The sequence below is a fragment of the Chelonoidis abingdonii genome, chromosome 3 (genome assembly GCF_003597395.2).
Source record: "Chelonoidis abingdonii isolate Lonesome George chromosome 3, CheloAbing_2.0, whole genome shotgun sequence".
NCBI lineage: Eukaryota > Metazoa > Chordata > Testudines > Testudinidae > Chelonoidis > Chelonoidis abingdonii.
In genome coordinates, this window is record NC_133771.1 from 828024 (window position 1) to 849011 (window position 20988).

Below are 20988 nucleotides of genomic sequence, written 5' to 3' on the forward strand. Positions count from 1 at the left end.
ACCCAGTCTGACCACCTGTATCACACAGGCCACAGACTGCCCTACAATAAATCCTAGCACAGATCCTTTAGAAACACAGCCAAGTGGGATTGAAAAATGGTCAGTGCTGGAGACGCCACCGCTTCTTGGTCAGCTGTTCCAGTGGGTAATGAAACATTTACACCTTATTAGCTAAGCTAGCTCAGACAGGCAATCAGAAAGATGCCTGATTACAGCATCTAAGGGCCTTCCTGGGGAGAATGCCAGGTGCTAAAGGGCCTGTCAGCCTAGCAGAGAAGGGCAGAGTAAGGAGCCATGGCCAGACATCCCAACAAGGCACCAGTGCTGGTAAGGAGCCGCCAAGGGCAGCAGTGGAGTCTCCGTGTTTTGATCGTTAGATTCACACTGGCTGCCTGTCTGGAAGATGTTTAGACAAACCCAAGTTACTGAGATGTAGGAAATGCCATAGCCTGTGACGCCCAGCAGGTCAGACTATGGTCTGATGGTCCCTATTAAAAACCCAAACCCCACTGGGGGGGCATGATCAATAGCCACGGGGTTCCCCCACCGCCCACTCACCTGCATTGCCACAGCCTGCAAGCACATACCAGGGTCCGCTCCGTTCCCTGGCTCAGAGCCCCAAGTCACAGGGAGGCAGAATAGCTCGAGGGGTCCTCGCCTCACCCAACAGCAGGCCTTGGAGCTCCAAACCCCTTCCCAAGCTAGCAGGGGCAGTGCACTTGGCCTGCCACAGGCCAGAAGCATACAGGGAGACTGCCCTCCCCTCCCTGGCAGAGCTAGGATAGTGGGGACTGCAGTCAACAGGGCCGAGGAGGTGAGAGGGTCTGCTCACTCCATCGTCAGGCCTGCTAGGTCCCTGCTATACCCTCCAGATGCTGGGACCTGCCATGCCTGCTGTGGGGCGACTCGCCCTCCCTGGGGGTCCCTGCCCAGAGGACAGTGCCTCTGAGGCAGCGAGGAGCTGTGCCACGCAGCTGATGCGGATGCTGCCCTGCCTGGAATACCAATCAGGAGCTGGGGGAGCCGCAGGGAGGCAGCGCTCCAGAGACTGGCTCGGATCACAGCCCAGCCAGACGGAGTTCCAGAACTAAGAGCAGGGAGGGGGGACAGTGAATAGTGTAGGTTGGGATTGGCTACAGAGGTGCTGGGCACTGTGACCCCAAGGCCTCATTCCTTCTAACCTGAGCCACAGCCCCAGTCACCAAATCCACGGGGAGCCCTGCCAAAGAGGCAGAAACTTTGCAGGAGGGGAGGCAATTCCGAGCAGGGCTCGCAGCCTAGCTGCATAGAGCCGTGCACCACGGGACTCACTGCCAGCCCCAAGGGAAAGGGGCCTCATGGCAGGCAGCCTCCTTGCCCTCCCCACAGAGCAGCTCTGCAGTGGTATGGGGACCTCTGGGCCACTCTCAACCGGGAGATGCACCAACACAGATACACACGAGAGAGGCACCTTTCTGCCCCCAGCACAAGGGCAAGCAGGGATTGTGCTCACTGGCTGCTGGCATGTGGGAGCAAAGTCACACTGCAGCCTGGTGGCAAACGGGCCAAGGAGACAGAGAGTGTGTATACACAACCCTGTGGCAGGGCCAGCTTGTGGGGGCAGGGTGGCTAGCTTCGCGGCCGGGCCAGGGTGGCCGACAGGCCCCAGTGGCTCTGCAGATGCCCAGGCCAGTGCTCCACCTCTATGACAAAGTGGGAATTTCTGGAATATAGTTTTTAATCTGATGTGCCTCAGTTTCCCCTGCATGTTCCAGCATTACCTAGGGAGTAGGAATGGTTGTTTGCTTGCTGCGGAGGCCAGGAGATATCAGGGCTGGATGGCTCCCAAGTGTCAGGGGCTTGGCCCCATACCAATGGAATTTTCGAAAAGATAATAACAAATCCGATCCCTAGGATAAATTGCCTGGGAAGATTATGGACTCTGTCATGGGGATTTTTCAGAGCAGGTTGGACAAACCCCTCTCAGGGATGGTCTAGATAACACTTAGTCCTGCCCCGAGTACAGGAGACTGGAGTAGGTGACCTCTCAAGGACCCTTCCTGTCCTACGATTCTCTGACTTTGATACCTAGGAACCAGAGCCCATGGAAGGCCCCCTCTCGGCAAGAAGCCACGCCATGTCTGGGGAGGTGCCAGGAGGTGGTTAAAGGCTGGCTGCTGGAGAAGTCGGGGCCCACAAACTGGGACAGAGAGAGGTCAGAGGGACCGGGCTCTGTGCTGACCAGAACGGACTCTGCTGTAACTTTCTTTTCTCTGCTGGCAGACTAGATCATGCCAGTTCATTGAGGCTGATGGCAGTCCTTAGGCTCTGAAATTCAATGTCCAGCTCAGATGACCCACTCAGGGGTCTCTAGGAGGCAAGCCAAGCTCAGTCCCACGACCCAGCAGCTGCCCCCGGCTACGCTGGGGCACCCAAACCAGGCCTAGCATGTCCCCTCCTGCTAGCGAACCAGGCACTAGAGCCACATACCACGGGAACCACACACACTGGGAGGCACTGCTACCCCCTCCAGCTCAGCACCTGTGCTGCCGCGGCTCTGCTGCTCCGCAGTGCCCTGCTCCTACAGGCCTGGCTGGTAACAGCCTGGGCCACCGCAACAGCCTCCTGCCTCTGCCCAGCCCACACCAGCGTGGGCAGAGCCTCCTCCCGAGGGGCCCCGGCTCAATATATGTGACCTCCCGTTTGTGGTAATGTGATGCTGGCAGAGCAGCTCATGCACAGTGAATTGCCCCAGTACACTAGGGTAAAGCCAAGTGATAACTGGGGAAGAGCGTATTTGGTGTTTAAACTTCATAAAACTAACGGGATGTTACATGCATTGTTTTTACCTATCTGTATCCTGTTCTAATGTACTAGCAACCTGCGACTCTGGGACACAACCATTTACACTGCACATACCCACAGAACTAAACAACTCAACAGCCTTGGGCAATGCTACCGAAGGACTCTCAGAAAAGGTGCTAATTCCAAAGCAAATGGCCATGACCTGTGATGAGCAGAGGTCAGAGACTCAAAGTGCATTGCTCCTTGCTCATCCTCATGGAAGGAAAAGCCCCGCTGGGTGGAGAACCAGTCAGCTTCTCTTCTGCCGGAAGATGATACAAGAATGGATGCAAAGGAAGATCCCTCGTCTCTGGACTATTTGGATTCTTACAGGGAAGTGCACCAGACGCAAAGCAGAGATACCCAGCTCCGAAATACTTTTGTGAAACTGGCCATTTGTTACATCACTGTCACCATTTGGGGTTACAGACTGTGACTCGCCTGTGCACATACTGTACCTGCTTTAACCTCTCAGTAACTCTCACTCGTTTCTCTTAGCTAATAAACCTTTAGTAAGTTTACTACAGAATTGGCTGCCAGTGTGGCCTTTGGTGGAAGATCCAGAGTGCCAGTTGATCTGGGATAAGTGACTGGTCTCTTGGGATTGGGTGAAATCTGATGTGGTTTGATTTTTGGTTCCAGTGCATTATCACAATGTTCTGTTTGTCTAGGTGGGAGACAGGCTGTTGCTGAAATCCAATCACCGCTCACACCATCCACTTGGGGTACCTGCCCTGAGGTCGACTTTCCCAGCTATGAGTCACTCCAGACCGCGGGACAACAACATATCACGCTCTGGCCAGCACAGAGCAGCAGTCACGCATCTGCAGGCCTATCGGGGTCGAAACCATGGGATGCCCCTCCACTCTCTGCTTGAGAACATAACAGCTGCCAACCAGGGTCAGATCCTGGTCCATCTAGCCCAGCGTCCAGCCTCCAACAGTGGCCTGTATCAGAACTTCAGGGGGAGCGTACAAAACAGTGCAATTTTTGAGAGAACCCACTTATACTTTTGACCATCACAAGAACCCATGCAAACAAGTTCTGTGGGGTAGAGGGATAGCTCAATGGTTTGAGCATTGGCCTGCTAAACCCAGGGTTGTGAGTTCAATCCTTGAGGGGGCCATTTGGGGAACTGGGGTAAAAATCTGCAGATTGGTCCTGCTTTGAGCAAGGGGTTGGACTAGATGACCTCCTGAGGTCCCCTCCAACCCTGATATTCTATGATTGGTTCTATTAATTTCATCAGGTGACCCCTGGTTTTGTATTGCGGGAAAGGGTAAATAACATTTCTCTGTTCACTTTCTCCACATCAAGCATGATTTTCTAGACCTCTATCATATCCCCCTTTAGTCATCTCTTTTCTAAGCTGAACTGCCCTCTCCACATATGGATCTCTCTGTTGCCCTTCTCCGAACCTTTTCCAGTTCTTACTATATTGTTTTTAAGATGGGGTGACTGGAACTGGACAGTATTCAAGGTGTGGGAGTACCACACATTTATATAGTGGCACTTGGATATTTTCAGTCTTATTTTCTATCACTTCCTAACATTGTTGGCCTTTTATACTGCTCCTGTGCATTGAGCTGAAGTTTTCAGAGAACTACCCACCTTGACTCCAAGATCTCTTATCATCTGCAAACTCTGCCACTTCACTGCTCGCTCTTTTATCCAGATCATTAAAGAATATGTTGAACAGCACTGATCCCAGTACAGATACACAGGGGAATGCATTGCTCACTGTTACTCCATTGTGAAAACTGACCACTTATCCATAGTCTTTGTTTCCCGTCTTTAACCTCTTTTAACCAGTTACTAATCCGTAAGAGGACGTCCCCTGATATCCCATCACTGCTCAGTTTACTTAAGAGCCTTTGGTGAGGGATCACATCAAAGGCTTTCTGAAAATCCAAGTACGCTCTAGCCACTGGAAAACCTCTCTCTACATGCTTGTTCACCCCCTCAGAGAAATCTGACAGACGGGTGAGCCAGGATTTCCCTTTACAAAAGCCCTGCTGACTCTTCCCCAACAAACCATGTTCATCTCTGTGTCCGATAATTCTTTTCTTTACTACAGTTCCAAGCAATGTGCCATGTAGCCTCACCAGCCTGGAAGTGCTAGGATCACCTCTGGAACCCTTTTTAGAAAATCAGTGTCACATCAGCTACCCTCCAGTCATGTGGTCCAGCAGCTGATTTAAGTGACAGATTTTATACCACAGATAAGAGTTCTGCAATTTCACATTTGAGTTCCCTCAGAACCCTTGGGTGATACCATCTGCTCCTGGAGACTTGGTACTATTTAATTTATCAATTTGTACTAAAACATTCCATTGACACTGCCTGTTTGGCAGGCTTCCTGCGTCTGATGCACTTTAAACAATCCTCACTGGTTGTTTTGGGATGTTGCTTCTCAAATTCTTTCTGGGCCTGCCTTATTACACTCTTATACTTAACCTGCCAGAGTCTGCTTCCCTTCCTGTTAGCCTCACTCTGACTTCTAGAGTTGAAAGGATGCCTTTTTGCCTCTAATGGCGATACTCGGCCGTTAAGCCATGGTGGCATTCTTCTGGTCCTCTCATTGTCTTTTCTCCTTTGGGGTACCCATTATGCTGAGCCGGTCCTACGGAGGCTAGCAGGCTCTCTGGGCTCATTCAGCGCTAACCTGGACAAGAGGGGAAAGTGTGAAAAGGAAGAAGACAGCTGTACACAGAGACTGCTGACCATAGGGAGGATCAGCCAAGAGCGACACAGTCGCAGGCCTCACCACCCCTGAATTAAATGGACCAGCTGTAAGGTAGGGTGCCCCCAAGAGGAGGGGCTGAAGGTAGACCCCAATTAAAGACACTCTACCAGCTGAGAAGCCAAGCCCAAAAAGGGCAAAACCAAAAGACTGCCAGAGAGAGTTCACCACTGCCTTTGGTATTCCTCCAATTCCCCTCTCTCTCCAGGGAGGGGCAGAGAAACAGACCCTTGTTTGTTTGGAAAACCCCTTGTGTGGTACAAACAGGGGCAGGACATAACTTGCATTGGGGTCTAGTGGGGACTCAAGAGCCCCACATCTTGCGACTGCTGCTTTTAATCTCCAGTCTAACAAGATGGGGAGCATTTGTGTGCCACTGACAGCCCCTGCCTGCCCACCCACCGACCTCCAGGGTTCAGGCTGATTTTAGACAGACCTTTGGGGATCTCTGCCAGTTTCGTGCTCTGCCCAAGGCACAAGCAGATGAGATTCTGAGGAGAACAGCGCTGCTCTGAAGTCAGATCTCATGGAACCAGACTCAGCTCTAGTCCTGGCAGGTAACAACAACACTAGGCAACAATCAGTTGGAGAGAGGAAGCCTCTGTCCCCAGGTAGGCGAGACCCTTTCTGCACTAGGAACAGAGTGTTTTACGACAGCCAGCGCTCCCCTGTGGACGCGTGTGAAAACAGCCGGCTGCCCCGTCTTCACTGGTATTTCACCTTGGGCTTGCAAACCCATGGTAAGAACACGCCTTCCTCCTGCACGTGGACACAGCTTTCCAGTGGACAGCCACAGAGGGCTCATGAGCTCTACTCCCTCCCACCCACACAGGCAGCCCACTGCCCACTGGCACAAGCCACAGGAACCAGCAGGGCTGGCATTCAGCACCCCGGCCACCCCCCACATCAGCTTCCCAACTCCAGCCCCTGGCACAGCCCACAAAACTGCCGGAGGTGCCCGGGGCTCCCTGCCCCTCTCCCCGAGCAGCCCCCATCCAGGATGCACTGCTGCTTGCGCAGCTGGTGCCCTGCAGCATGAAGCCTAGTGAGAGCGCCCACTGCTCAAACAGGACCAGTGCAAAAAAGAGCTCCTAGGATGATTGGGCAAGAGGATACTGGCCTGGCTTAGCCTAGCCAAAGACAGGCTGAGCAGGGATCGGACTGTTCTCTCCATAGCCAGCTGGGCAGTACACACCAGGGAGGGAGACGAGCTGCTGAAGCTAAAGGTCAGTGCTGGCCCAAGAGCAAACAGAGATAAACCAGCCACCAGGACACAGGCTAGCGCTGAGGAGTGAGGCTCTGGGACCCAGTTAGCTTGCTTCGCCACTAGTTTGGAGACGACTCTTGGCAAGTTTATGAGCAGGATGATGTGAGGGGGCTGCCTGTGCTAGCAGGGACTGGCCACAGTCACACAAACACCCACCCCTGGAGCTCCACCCTGGCACACTCAACCCACAGCACACACAGCGGAGGCAGGTGGCAATGGCTGGCGGGAGCAGGGCATGCAGCCCCAGTTGTGCCGACCCCACAGGCAGGGGATGACCCCCCCCAACCCAACACTCCTAGTCACATTTGGGTCGGGTTGCGCCACTGAGTGACCCCTACTGAGCTGGGGACCCCTTCAATCCTGCGCAGCCGGAGGCTGAGCCGTCGTGGGGGATGGGGACGGTCACGCTGCTCCAGGGACACAGCCCCACAAACAGCAGGAAAGGCAAGGAAGAGGCCAAAGCAGCAGAGTAGGTGCTGATTTCATGCCAGGAGCTCCCAACCCCGCCCCCGCACAGCCCAGGGGCCTTTGCCAAGTGGCAGCCTGCGGTCAGAGATGGCTCTGTGTTGAGAGCCAGACCCTCGGCCACCAGCCCTGAGTGAGCACACAGCAGCACCAGACGCCCAGGAAGCTGCCAAATCCATTGCCTCAGACAGTCTGCTCATGCTTCAGGGCCCTGCTCCTCCAATGAGCAGCCAAGCTGGGAGGGCGTTCCTGCTCCAGCTGAACAAAACAGGAAGCTGGGGGCTGGCTGACTCCTGCGCCAGGCTGTGCGCTCCAGCCCCCTCGGAGACAGACAGCACAAATCCCTCCCTCCAGGCCACAAACAAGCCACTGGTGCCAGGCCCACAAGTCACCTGGGCACCAGCACCCCACCCCCTGGAGGCCAGGCAGGGCTGGACTGTCTCACCCCGCTCCTCAACACACAGCAACTGCATCTTTAAGTCAGCTTCTGCAGAGTGGCAGGAGCCTGGGAAGGGACTGGTCCCCTGCAAAGCCAGCTCCTTATCCCCAGCGCCTGCAGAGCCTGAGCAGGGCCAGCGGCTTTGCCCATACGGGCCAGGCTAGGAGCTACAGGTGGGGCAGTTCTGGTGCCCTCTCTGAGCTCTTTCTAAGGGCCCTTTGGGCCACTGCCCTCCCTGGATACAGTCAGGGCTGAGACAGTGCAGCTGGAGGGGGGGGAGGTAGGGGGGAGAAGAGGTTTGCGGAGGAGGGACTCAGCCCCTCCCCGAACGAGGAACAACCCAGTGGAGTCCAACCAAAAAAGAATTAAACCCAGCCAAGGCCTCAGCAGAGTCCCCAGGGCAGCCCCTCGCTGCCCCCAGGCCAGGAACACAGTGGGGCTGCGGCCTATGGCTCTGCACACTCTGAGCAGAAGGCTCACACCTAAGCCATGTGCAGAGCCGCTGGGTGTGAAACATGCCAATGGCTCTCTCCACCCTTCCTGAGGGGTTGGAGAAGCTGAGGCCTGTCGCATCCCAGCCCCAGGGTTTGCTCCTGACAGGGCTTGCAGCCTGGCCACTGCAGTCTCTGAGCCCCTCTTGGGCAGGGGACAGCCCCACTCCCGGCTGGTCAGAGACCCAAAGATGCCCCTACATAGGATCACTCTTGGCCAGCTCAGTACCTGTGGCCTGCCCCACAGGACACACAATGCAGCAGGCCTGTTACTGCCCTGGCAGCGTGAGGAGAACACACGTCTCCACCCTCACCCAGCGGAGGTAACCACACAGTTGTGCGGCACGTCTGAAACACTAGCCCAATATCCTGCAGCCTCCAGTGCCCCCTTCTCTGAGTGTCACCTCAGGACTCCCTCCCTTCAGACAGCAGCAGCCGAACACCCCAGGCTCCTCAGGCTCTCCTCACAACATGCATGCTGTCAGTAGGACAGCCGGGTGAGCTGCCCCAACGCACTGCACTGACCTTTCGTAAGAAAGCATGCAGCCCTGTGATGGGCATCAGCAGCCCAGATGCCACTCCTGGCGAGCACGGCACCTTTCTGCCTCCCTACTGGGTAAGTGCACAGGTAAGAGACACACAAATCGGGGCTCAATCCAAGATGATCGCCTTTCTAAGAGCGCCTCCTACAAGCAGGAAGCCCCCCACCTCTGGGTCAGGAATCCCTGCCACTTATCGGGGTCTCGTGGACAGGCCACGAACCCCACTAACCCTGCCACCTTGCCACTGTTACTGTGAACCAGTCTGCCCCAACCTGGGGAAAGGCGTGCAAGTGACAACTGGCCATCATCATGCCAGCGCTGTCCCCCACCAAAGGGAATGACACGAGAACAGCCAAACCAAGCCAGTCCTTCCCATTGCAGGATTCCTCGCAGCCTCCCCAGGACAACAGCACTCCTGCTTTCCCATGGCTCTCCAGAGAAAAGCCCAAAGGGCCAAAGAGAAGCTTGGCATGATTCTCAACAGGACACGGCAGATCCCAACCCTGACCCTCACAGATTATGCAAAGAAGTGAGAGCAGCGAGCAGGAAGGATGCAGCTGAGGTGCCCCGCTCTCTGCGGGAAACACTATTGTTCACAGCTCAGCCTGTTTGGGGTATCGAGGAACTTTGTTCACATAGCACTTGGACCTTTCTGTCACGCAGGGAAATGCAAGGAGAGGAGAATTTCCAGGTGCTGGTGTGATGTTATTGATATAAACTGGGACCATATAGAACATGGGTTGCAACCAAGGTCCTGTAGTGGCACCAGATCTTATATAAAGGGGGTCATATCAGGTGTCTAAGACCAGGTTATGGGTTGCTGGTTATGATTATGCTGTCTGTATGTCTGTATCATTTTGTAGTTGACGTTATGAATATTGGCTCTATACTGTCTGTATTTCAGACTTGTGCTGTTCTTCTGGGTGACACCCAGACAAGTTGGTGTTAACTCTGCCTAGCCTGCTTGATGGCCCATTAAGGACAATCAGCTACACAATTGACCCATTGACAGAAGGCAAATATGCCTTGTGACTCAGCAAGGTATGCAGAAACTGGCCCATGTGACTGCAAACTCCATTTTGCTGTAACTTTCCACAGTAGGAACAAAGGAGTGTTCTTACACCTGGAAAAGTCTATATAAGGCTGATGCCTCATCTCCATTTTGTCTTTCAATCACTGCTTCTACCTCTGAGGACTGTGCTACAAGCTGAAGCTCTACACAAGGGACTGAATGACCCATCCCAGTGGGGGATGTTCTCTCAGAGACTCAGTTAAACCTGCAGTTTACTTCATCCTGCCTACAATCTTGAACGAAGGACTTTGCCATTACTGTATGTAATTGATTCAGTTTAACCAAGTTCTAGCTCTCATCTCTATCTTTTTCCTTTTATGAATGAACCTTTAGATTTTAGATTCTAAGGATTCGCAACAGCGTGATTTGTGGGTAAGATCCCACCGTACACCCCGCATTGGGACATTAAGACTGTACGCTGTAGTATATGCTAACCCATAACCAAACACCAGCGTCCCCCATACTCTGTGGTGTTGCCCGATGACTAATGACTGACATGCCAAACTCTGTGTATCATCCTTATTTAAATATTCTCTAATAAACATATTGAATTGCCCTGGGTCTGGGGCTTGGTCCTTTGGGATCGAGAGAACCTTTTTCTTTTACTGGGGTGTTGGTTTTCACAACCATTCATCCCCAGGACGTGTGGGACTGGTGGTGATACTGGAAGACTGGAGTGTCTAAGGAAATTGCTTGTGTGACTTGCGGTTAGCCAGTGGGGTGAAACCGAAGTCATTTTTGTCTGGCTGGTTTGGTTTGCCTTAGAGGTGGAAAAACCCCAGCCTTGGGCTGTGACTGCCCTGTTTGAGCAATTGGTCCTGATTTGGCACTCTCAGTTGGGTCCCGCCAGAACCACATCGTCACAGCTGGTATTACCTGACACTGTATTCATAAGACCATTACTGCAGCATTGTACCCAGCTCTGGGCTTCTCATGCTTCGTATAGGATGCTCAAAAACTGAAGAGGGTTGAGAGAAGAGAACAGGAATGACTCAAGGGCTGGAAACCCACCTTACAGTGAGAGAGAAAAGGAGCTCAGGCTCCTCAGCTGAGAAAAGAGGAGGTTAAGGGGTGATTTGTTGACCGTCCACTAGCAGCTCAGTGCAGAGAATGGTTCTGAAAGCAGACAGCTCTTCAATCTGGCACACAAAGGCAGAACGTGCACCAATGACTGGAAGCTAAAGCTAGAAAAATTCAGGTGGGAATAAGGTGCACGCACTTACAGTGCAGGTAAACGACCATCGAATGGAGGGTTCCCTGTCACTTGGGGTCTGAGACTAGAGAAACCATCAGCCCCTGTTCGACCACACATTACTGGGTGGGGCCTGAGCCACGCAGGTCAGACTAGATATCAGAAGGGCCCTGCCCAAGAACAAGGGCATGAAGCCAGGCTCCCAAGCCCAGGCTGAGGAACCCAGCTCCGGGACCCCACAGCTCCTCATTTGAGTTTTTCAGTCTTGGCCTGTGAATCTATGAAATCTGCTCCCCAGAGCTGGTAGGGGGAGTGCCCACGGGAGCCCCTAGGACCCCTGCAAATAGAAACTGATTCGCATATGTGGTTTTTAATAGCTTCCAGGGGAGATGGAGTCAGATGCAGCACCAGGTGCTACCTGACACTGCCCACACACATTGTGTGGGAGCCCACACGATGACAAGGATGGTCTCAGCCCAGCTCTCAAGGCCAGGTGCCCATGTCACAGTTACCATGGTGGCCAGAGCAACGTGGAAGCGACACTTTGCACCCAGCACTGCCACAGCTCGGGGGCTACAGAGGCCTCAGGCTCCAGGGCTGTCAAGCCAACACTTCCCCATTTAGATGGGATTCAAGCTTCAAGTGCTCCAGCTCGCTGGATGCACCAACACCACAGTGCACATCCAGGAAGACCCTCTAGGGCAGGGTCGTGAAGTTTAAGGCCTGCAGGGAGCACCAGATCATCCAGTCTGACCTCCAGCATATCACAAGCCACCACCACCACCCAGCACCCACATACTGAACACAACGACCAAACAGGAGACCAGACTAGGACACACCAGAGGGAGTTAACAGGAGTGGCCAAAGTGCACAAACATCTGTGTCCTAGTGGGCGTCAGCGGCACTGGGGAAACTCCAATCTATAGAGGTAGGAGAAGCAGCCAACTGTCTTATTCCCCCAAAAGCCCTTAGAGCCCTGCAGCAAGGCATGAGGAGGACTCCAGTGCATGCTTCGGCCAGCAGCCCAAACCACCAGGAGCTAACAGACACAGGAAGAGAAGGTGGGAAGAGCTTCCCAGCCCACCAGGAGCCCAGGATAACAGCACTGTTGGCTTGTTTTGAGCAAAGGAAACAAGGCATAAAAGCCCTGAAGACCCAGCCAGAGGGGCCAACAGGAGGAAAGGCCAGGCTGGAGTCTGTAGCTACAGCAGGGAAGAGCCCTGGGAACACAGCAGTGATCACCGAAGCAGCAGCGCTAGTGCAGGCTCGGGAGCTGGGCCTGTGTTTCTCTCTCACCATACAAAGAGGCAGGGGATTTTGCCTGCCAAATCTTACACACAATCCCACTGTCCCAGCCTGTGACACAGACCGAGCAGATCAAGGAGGGCGGGTGAGCTGCAGCAGGGGCACTGGGGTATGTGCAGTTCAGTCCCTTAGGGAGAGTAACACACTGGCCCTTAACGCCATTGGCAACAGGCACAAGGCCCACTACCAGCATGTGAGAGCGAGGGCTAGGGGTAACTCTGGAGAGGGTCAGAGCGGGACAGTATCTCTCTCCTCACCTTGTCCCTTGCCCACTGCAGCCGTAGCTGGGGGGCATTCCGAGATTCTTAGACTCCAGGGCCAGAAGGGACCTTTGTGATCAGCCAAGGCCTCAGCTGCATGGTGTCCAGGTCTGGGTGCCACATTTCAGTAAAGATGTGGTCAAATTGGAGAAAGTCCAGAGAAGAGCACAAAAACAATTAAGTATCAGAGGGGTAGCCGTGTTAGTCTGGGTCTGTGAAAAGCAACAAAGAGTCCTGTAGCACCTTATAGACTTACAGACATATCGGAGCAACGCCCCTACTTATACAGCCTAAAATGCCATTAGCCTTGGCAACAAGGGCACACTGCTGACTCATATCCATCTTATCGTCCACTGTAACCCCTAGGTCCTTTTCTGCAGAACTGCTGCCTAGCCATTCGGTCCCTAGTCTGTAACAGTGAATGGGATTCTTCCATCCTAAGTGCAGGACTCTCCACTTGTCCTTGTTGAACCTCATCAGGTTTCTTTTGGCCCAATCCTCTAATTTGTCTAGGTCCCTCTGTATCCTATCCCCACCCTCCAGCGTATCTACCACTCCTCCCAGTTTAGTGACATCTGCAAACTTGCTCAGAGTGCAGTCCGCGCCATCCTCCAGATCATTAATGAATATATGATTATATAGGATTATAGTCAATGAAATGATGGATTCACACTCCTGTGGCTCTTTTGGGGAATGCTGATCACTAATTTGGCTCCTGAACCACTGAGGTCTGAGTATCACTGGTCTGGACAACATTTAGTCCTGCCTCAGTGCATGGGATGGGGCCAGATGACCTATCATGGTCCCTTCCAGTCCAACATGTCCACGACTGTAGTCTGACCTCCTCTATAGCACAAGCGAGAGAACTTCCCCAAAATAATTTCTAGAGCAGCTCTTTTCAAAAAGTATCCAATCTGGATTGAAGTATTGCTAGTGCCGGAGAACCCACCACGGCCCTTGATGAATTGTTCGGTGGGTAACTCCCCTCATCATTAAACACTTCTAGTCTGAATTTGTCTAGCCCCAGCTTTTCCAGCCACTGGATCGTGCTGTACCGTCTCTGCTAGACTGAAGAGCCCAGTGTTAACTGTTATTTCCCCCGTAGGTACTTAGACTGGGATCACGTCACCCCTTCACCTTCTCTTTGTCAAGTTAATAGACTGCGCTCCTGGAGTCTGTCACTATAAGGAATATCTTCTAACCCTTTATTAATTCTTGTGGCTCTTCTCTGAACCCCTCTCCAAGTTATCACCAACATCCCTCTTGAATTGTGGGCATCAGAACTGGACACAGGATTCCAGCAGCGGTTGCACCAGTGCCAAACACAGGTAAAATAAGCTCTCACTTCCTTCTTGAGATTCTGGTTTATGTATCCAAGGATCACGTTAGTGCTTTTGGTCACATCACTGCACAGGCAGCTCACATGCAACTGATCATCCACCCCCACCCCAAATCCTCTCCAGGGTCACTGCTTCCCTGGAGTCCCTTGTTTGCATCTAGCTATATTAAACAGCGTTCAGCGGGCTTGCGGGGCGGTTCATTGGTGCAGACTCTCTGGAGGAGTTTCATAGTGGGTATGTCACAGACACACACACCCCAACATCCACGGGTTGTATCAACAACTTCTAACTCAGGACACGTAAGGGATACTGGGGCAGGCAGCTGGCACTGGGTCACCCTGCTGCTGCAGGGCTTGGGGAGCCCACAATCCAGACCCTCCCACGCTCGCAGCCGTTTGCAGGACGGTGGGCAATGGAAGGGCAGAGGTGATACCAAGGGTCCCACTGTAACGCTAGGAAGCTGGGACTGAACAGGCAGCCGCCCAGCCACGGGGCCGGCCCCACACAGCCTGACAGTAGTCCCGCAGCACAGCCCCCTTCACACCCTGGCACAGAGCCCCCCCTGCCCAGACAGGGACCCCAGCACGGCCCCCCCGGCCGGAGTGGACGGTGACACCCCCCAGCACGCCCCCCTCAGAATCGCCGGACCGGACCAGGACCCCCAGCACAGCCCCCCCGAGCCGCCTCCACACCCACCGGACAGAGCCCCGCCTGACTAGGGACCCTGAGCACGGCCCCCCGCCAGACCGGCACAGTGACCCCCCAGGACACCCCCCTCAGAATCCCGACCGGACCGGGACCCCTATGCACAGCCCCCCAGAGCCGCCTCCACCCCCGGGACAGAGGCCCGCCCCTGACAGGGACCCTGAAGCACGTTCTCCCCCCGCCCAGACCGGACAGTGACCCCCCCAGGACACCCCCCTCAAGAATCCCGACCGACCGGACCCCTAGCACAGCCCCCCAGGAGCCGCCCCCCCCGGGACAGAGCCTCGCCGACAGGGACCGCTGAGCACGGTTTCCCCCTCCGCCCGGACCGGACAGTGACCCCTCAAGAAATCGCCGGACCGGACCAGGACCAGGACCCCCCAGCACAGCCACCACCGCCTCCACCCCCGGGACAGAGCCCGCCTGACAGGGACGCCTGAGCACGGCCCCCCCCCGCCGACGGACAGTGCCCCCCAGGACACCCCTCAGAATCCCGGACCGACGGGACCCTAGCACAGCCCCCCCAGAGCCGCCTCCCCACCCCCCGGTGACAGAGCCACGCCCTGACAGGACCCTGGAGCACGGCCCCCGCCCAGACCGGACAGTGACCCCCAGGACACCGACCCACCCCTCAGAATCCCCGGACCGACGGGACCCCCTAGCACGCCCCCCAGAGCCGCTCCACCCCCCGGGACAGAGCCCCGCCTGACAGGGACCCTGAGCACGCCCCCCGCCGGAACGGGACAGTGACCCCCTCGAATGCCGGACCGGACCAGGACGCGAAGGACGCCCCAAGCACAGCCCCCCCGAGCCGCCTCCACACCCCCGGACAGAGCCCCGCCCGACCAGGGAACCGCTGAGCCGCCCCCCCGCCCGGACGCGGACAGTGACCCCCAGGAGAACCGCCTCAGAACTCCCCAGGAGACCCGGACCGGACCCTAGCACAGCCCCAGAGCCGCCTCCACCCCACCCGGGACAGAGCCCCGCTCAGACTCCCGGACCGGGACCCCCCGCCTAGCCCGGCCCCGCCCCCTCACGCAGTAGGCGGCCCGCGCCCTCCCGCCGCGGCTCTCGGTCCCTCGTTGGATGGAGAAGTGCATCGTGCCGCGCGCCGCTATCGCCTGCGCCCGCCCGCCATGTCGGGCCACAACCTGCGGCGCCCACGCCAGGAGCGGGGGGGACATGGGCGGATGGTACGGCCCGAAGGGCCGCGTGGCGGGGCCTCTCCCCGCCGCGGCCTGGGACGTACTAAGCGGCCCCGCAGGGGGGACTCCGCCCGTCTGCTTGGAGTGGCAGGAACCCGGGGGGCGGGGGGCGGGGGCGGGTCCGGCTCGCACTCGCTCCATCGGCCATTGGTACGGCCCAGGCGGCTCCCTGCTTCCGCGGGCGGTGCGGCAGCGTGCCGGAGGAGGCGCTGGCGGCTCCTCCCTCGCCTCCCCCGCCTCCTGAGTGCCCTCTGCACTCCCCCCGCCCTTCTCTCACCCCTGCAATCCACCCCCTGCACTCCGTGTCCCTAGCATCCCTCCTGCATGCAACCCCCACTGTCCCCACTGCAACCCCCAACCCTTCCTCTGCACCCCTGAACACCTCCTGCCACTCCCAACTGTCCCCTAAGCATCCCCCTGATGCACGCCCTCACTGTCCCCTGCACCCCCCAAACCCTTCCTCCTGCACGGCCCTGCAATCACCCCCTGCACTCCCACGTCCCCTAGCATCCCTCGCCCCTGCATGCACCCCCTCACTGTCCCCCTGGCACCCCAACCTTCTCTGCACCCCTGCAATCCACCCCTGACTCCCATGTCCCCTAGCATTCCCTCCCCTGCCATGCACGCGCCCTCACTGTCCCCCTGCAAACCCCCGCCAACCCTTCTCCCCTGGCGCCCACCCCTGCAATCACCCCCGCACCTCCCTGCCTAGCAATCCCTCCCCTGCAATGCACCCGCCTCAGCTGTCCCGCTGCACCCCCAACCTTCCTCTGCCACCCTGAAATCACCCCCTGCACTCACCATGTCCCGTAGCAATCCTCCCCTGCCATGCAAACCCCCTCACTGTCCCACTGCACCCCCCACCCTCCTCTGCACACCCTGCAATCACCACCTGCACTCCCACTGTCCCCTAGCATCCTCCTCCTGCATCACCCCCCACTGTCCCCCTGCACGCCCCCAACCCTTCCTCTCACCCTGCAATCACCCCTTGCAGCTCACCTGTCCCTCTAGCATCCCTCCCCTGCATGCACCCCCTCACTGTCCCGCCTGCACCTCCCCCAACCCTTCCTCTGCCCCCCTGCACTCACCCCTGCACTCCAGCTGCCCTAAGCATCCCTCCCCCTGCATGCACCCCCTCACTGTCCCCCTGCACCCACCAACCTTCTCTGCACCCCTGCATCACCCCCCTGCACTCCCACTGTCCCTAGCATCCTCCTCCTGCATGCACCCCTCACTGTCCCCACTGCAACCGCCACCAACCTTTCCTCTGCACCCTGCAATCACCTCCTGACTCCCACTGTCCCCGTAGAACCTCCTCCTGCATGCACGCCCCCCACTGTCCTCCTGCAACCCCCCAACCCTTCCTCTGCACCCCTGCAATCACCCCTGCACTCCACTGTCCCCTAGCATCCCTCCCCCTGCATGCACCCCCTACTGTCCCCTGCACCCCCAACCTTCTCTGCACCCCTGCCAATCACTCCTGCAACTCCCACTGTGCCTAGCAATCCCTCCCCCTGCATGCACCACCCCTCACTGTCCCCTGCACCCCACCAACCTTCCTCTGCATTCCCCTGCCCAATCACCTCCTGACTCCCACTGTGCCTAGCATCCCCCCCTGCGTTATGCACCCTCTTCACTGTCCCACTGCACCCCCCCAACCCTTCCTCTGCACCCTGCATCACCCCTGCACTCCATGTCCCTAGCATCCCTCCTCCTGCATTGCACCCCCTCACGTCCCCCTGCACCCCACCAAACTTCCTCTGCACCGCAATCACCTCCTGCACTCCACTGTGCCCATAGCATCCCTCCCCCTGCATGCACCCCCTCACTGTCCCCTGCACCCCACAACACTTCTCTGCACCCCTGCAATCACTCTGCAACTCCCACCTGTGCCACTAGCATCCCTCCCCCTGCATGCACTCCCCTCACTGTCCCCTGCACCCACAACCCTTCCTCTGCACGCCCTGCAATCACCCCTGCACTCCCACTGTCCCCTAGCATCCTCCCCGCTGCATGCACCGCCCTCACTGTCCCCCTGAACACCCATCCAACCCTTCCTCTGCACCCCTGCATCCGCACCCTGCCCCCCACTGACCTTCCTCTGCACCCCTGCAATCACCCCTTGCACTCCCACTGTCCCCTAGCATCCCTCCCCCTGCATGCACCCCCTCACTGTCCCCCTGCACCCCACCAACCCTCCCTCTGCACCCCTGCAATTAACCCCTGTGCCCCTACCAACCCTCCCCCTGCAATCACCCCTTCCCCACCCCATTGACTGTCCCCCTGCACTGCCCCCCAGTGCCCCTCCTCCTGCAATCACCCCCTCCCACTGCATTGAGTGAACCCCTGCACCACCACCGCCCCCCAAGGACCCTCCCCTTCACTCTGTGCGATGCACCCCAGGCAGAGGTGGTGCTAGCCCATGGAGGACCCTAAGCAAGGATTTGTTGAGATCCCCCACAACACATACAAAGTGAATAAGGGGCCCCCTTGCGCTGCTCAGGGCCCTAAGGCATGGCTTAGTCCGCTTATGCCTAGAGGCAATAGCTCTGAGCCCCTGCACCGCCCCAGTGACTGACCAGAGAAAGGTCTTGGGCCAGTAGCTGGACGGTGACACTAGAGAAATGCAGACTGGAAATAAAACACAAGTTTGTAACAGTGAGAGGAATTAACCCCTACAACAATGTACTGATGGTAGTGGTGGATTCCCCCTGCACTGCACCCCAGACCCGTGTCCCGTAGTCCCCCCTGCAGTGCACTGCCCTGCAGTGACTCTCTGACCCTCTCCCTGTACTATCGGCAAAGCACTGCCCCAGCCCCCGTCCCCTTGCAATGCAGTGCCCCCAGCCTCTCCCCTTTACCCCTGCAATGCACCCCCTGCACCGCTCCCTGCACCCTGCTGACAGCCAGCTGTGAGTGGCTGCGGGAGGGGTGGGGCCACGTGAGCTGGTATGCAGATCTGGGTGTGAGCGGAGCACTGTGGGAGCGAGAGCAGGACCAGGCTGTCAAGCAGGGCCCTAAGTTGGCATCGGGGGTCTGCTGGTGAGAAGGGGCTGGAGCCGTGGCAGGGCAGCTTGCGGCAGTCGGGGCTGGTGTTGGCTGGGACAGTGGGAGGTCTGAGGGGGCCTCCAGCGTGAACACAGAGTGTTGGGTGAGTGAGGGGACTGATGGGGGGGGCGGGAGTAGTTCACACTCCTGTGGGGTGAGGAATACTAGGGCCCTGATGGGGGTGTGTCTCTATTCCCTGTGGGGGGGCTGCCTCCTGTGATTCCCTTGGCCTCTGTCAGCAAGAACAGATGGAGCTGGGGGGGTTGCAGACAGTGCTATCCCATCTCCTGCTCTGGTGGGGCAGCTGCAGCTGCTTGTTGGTTTTTTTGCTACCCTTTGCAGGGCTTCTGCATCTTGTCTCCACTAGCGGGGCTTGGAGCTGAGCCCTGGCTCATGACGGCAGGAGAACCAAAGGAGAAATGGAATGAGAAGCTCACATACGAGCAGGGTCAGCTCTAGCCACTTTGCCGCCCCAAGCACAGCAGGACGCCATGGGGGGCTCTCTGCCGCTCGCCGGTCCTGTGGCTCTGGTGGATCTCCCACAGATGTGGCTGCGGAGGTCTGCCAGTCCCGTGGCTCCAGTGGACCTCCCGCAGGCATGCCTCTGGATGCTCCACCGGAGCCGCGGGACTGGCAGACCCTCCGCAAGGACGGCTGTGGCAGGTCCACCGGAGCCGCCTGCCACCCTCCCGGCAACCGGCAGAGCGCCCCCTGCGGCGTGCCGCCCCAAGCACACGCTTGGCGTGCTGGGGCCTGGAGCTGGCCCTGCATATGAGTTATGGAGGGTTGTCCGTTAAAGAGGCAAGAGGAATTGACTAAGAGGGCTTCCGTCAGTCCTGTAATACCCCCCATATTGTCGGTGCCACCCCAATAGAGGTGGCTTGGGGTGCAGGCTGCCCTGGGCTGCGGCAGGGAGAGAGGACTCCCTGCAGCTCTCTCGCCCCTTTGTTCTTACTGTGGAAAATCACAGCAGCAAGATGGAGTCTGGAGTCACAAGGGCAAGTCACATGTGCAGGCATGACTCCGTTTGCAGGCTGACACCATTGTTTACATGTTAGTTTGAAGGTTCCCAGGAAAGCTCAGATGTGGATTGGAGTCTCCCAAGTTCATTGTCAGTTAAGTGTTTCTTGTTTGGGCACTTACTGAGAATAACCCCTTCTCAAGAAGCTGCTTCACTGAGGCTACTTGGAATCAAATTTGAGATACAAGTACAGAGCCCATATTTATAACTTCAAATACAAAAACGATACACATGTACATACAGCATAGTTATAACCAGCAAATCATAACCTCTTCATAGACATCTCACATGACAACCTTTGTACAATATTTGCTGCAAATATATAAAAGTGGTTGCAACAATGATCTATACCAGGGGTAAGCAACCTATGGCATGGGTGCTGAAGGTGGCACACGAGCTGATTTTCAATGGCACTCACACTGCCCAAGCCCTGGCCCCTGGTCCAAGGGGACTGCATTTTAATTTAATTTTAAATGAAGCTTCTTAAACATTTTAAAAACCTTATTTACTTCCCATACAACAATAGTTTAGTTATACATTATAGACTTATAGAAAGAGACCTTCTAAAAAGGTTAAAATGCATTACTGGCACGCAAAACCTTCAATTAGAGTGACTAAATGAAGACTCAGCACAGCACTTCTGAAAGGTTGCTGACCCCTGCTCTGTACAGTCACAGTTCATGTCAATAACATCACATGAGGTAGGCCAGGTACAGTTCTGCTGCCCTCATTTCACACAACAAGGATAACAACACTTTATTACTCCTGCCCCAATAACAAGGAGACTGGGGATCCAACACCAGCCACAAGTGATCAGTTGGGCAAGCAACCCAATCAGGCAGGGTAGGTGTCCCCATGCAAAGGAGATCAGGTTCTGAAGTCATTTTCCACAGTTCACAACTAGATGTCAGGGGAGAGCTCATTCAGATCCACCTTACACATGTGTTTCAATAAAAAATTAGCATGCAGAAGCACCCCCAGGTTAAACCCATAAACCCTTAATAACAAAAATGCTTTAAAAGCTTTTCCCTATGTTGAAGCTGCAATAAAAACAGCATCTGAGAGCCAGT

At 56.2% G+C, this 20988-nt stretch overlaps 1 protein-coding gene across 1 annotated transcript in view; it reads right to left on the bottom strand.

Annotated features, from left to right (window-relative positions):
• The window catches only part of SNX17 (sorting nexin 17), a 42586-nt gene extending 26785 nt beyond the window's left edge, over window positions 1-15801 (bottom strand). The window contains exon 1 of the mRNA XM_032775213.2: window positions 15682-15801. Within this exon, the coding sequence (XP_032631104.1) occupies window positions 15682-15744 (63 nt within the window). The 5' untranslated portion in view covers window positions 15745-15801. The remainder of the gene's footprint in view (window positions 1-15681) is intronic.
• Between the last annotated feature and the right edge of the window lie 5187 nt (window positions 15802-20988).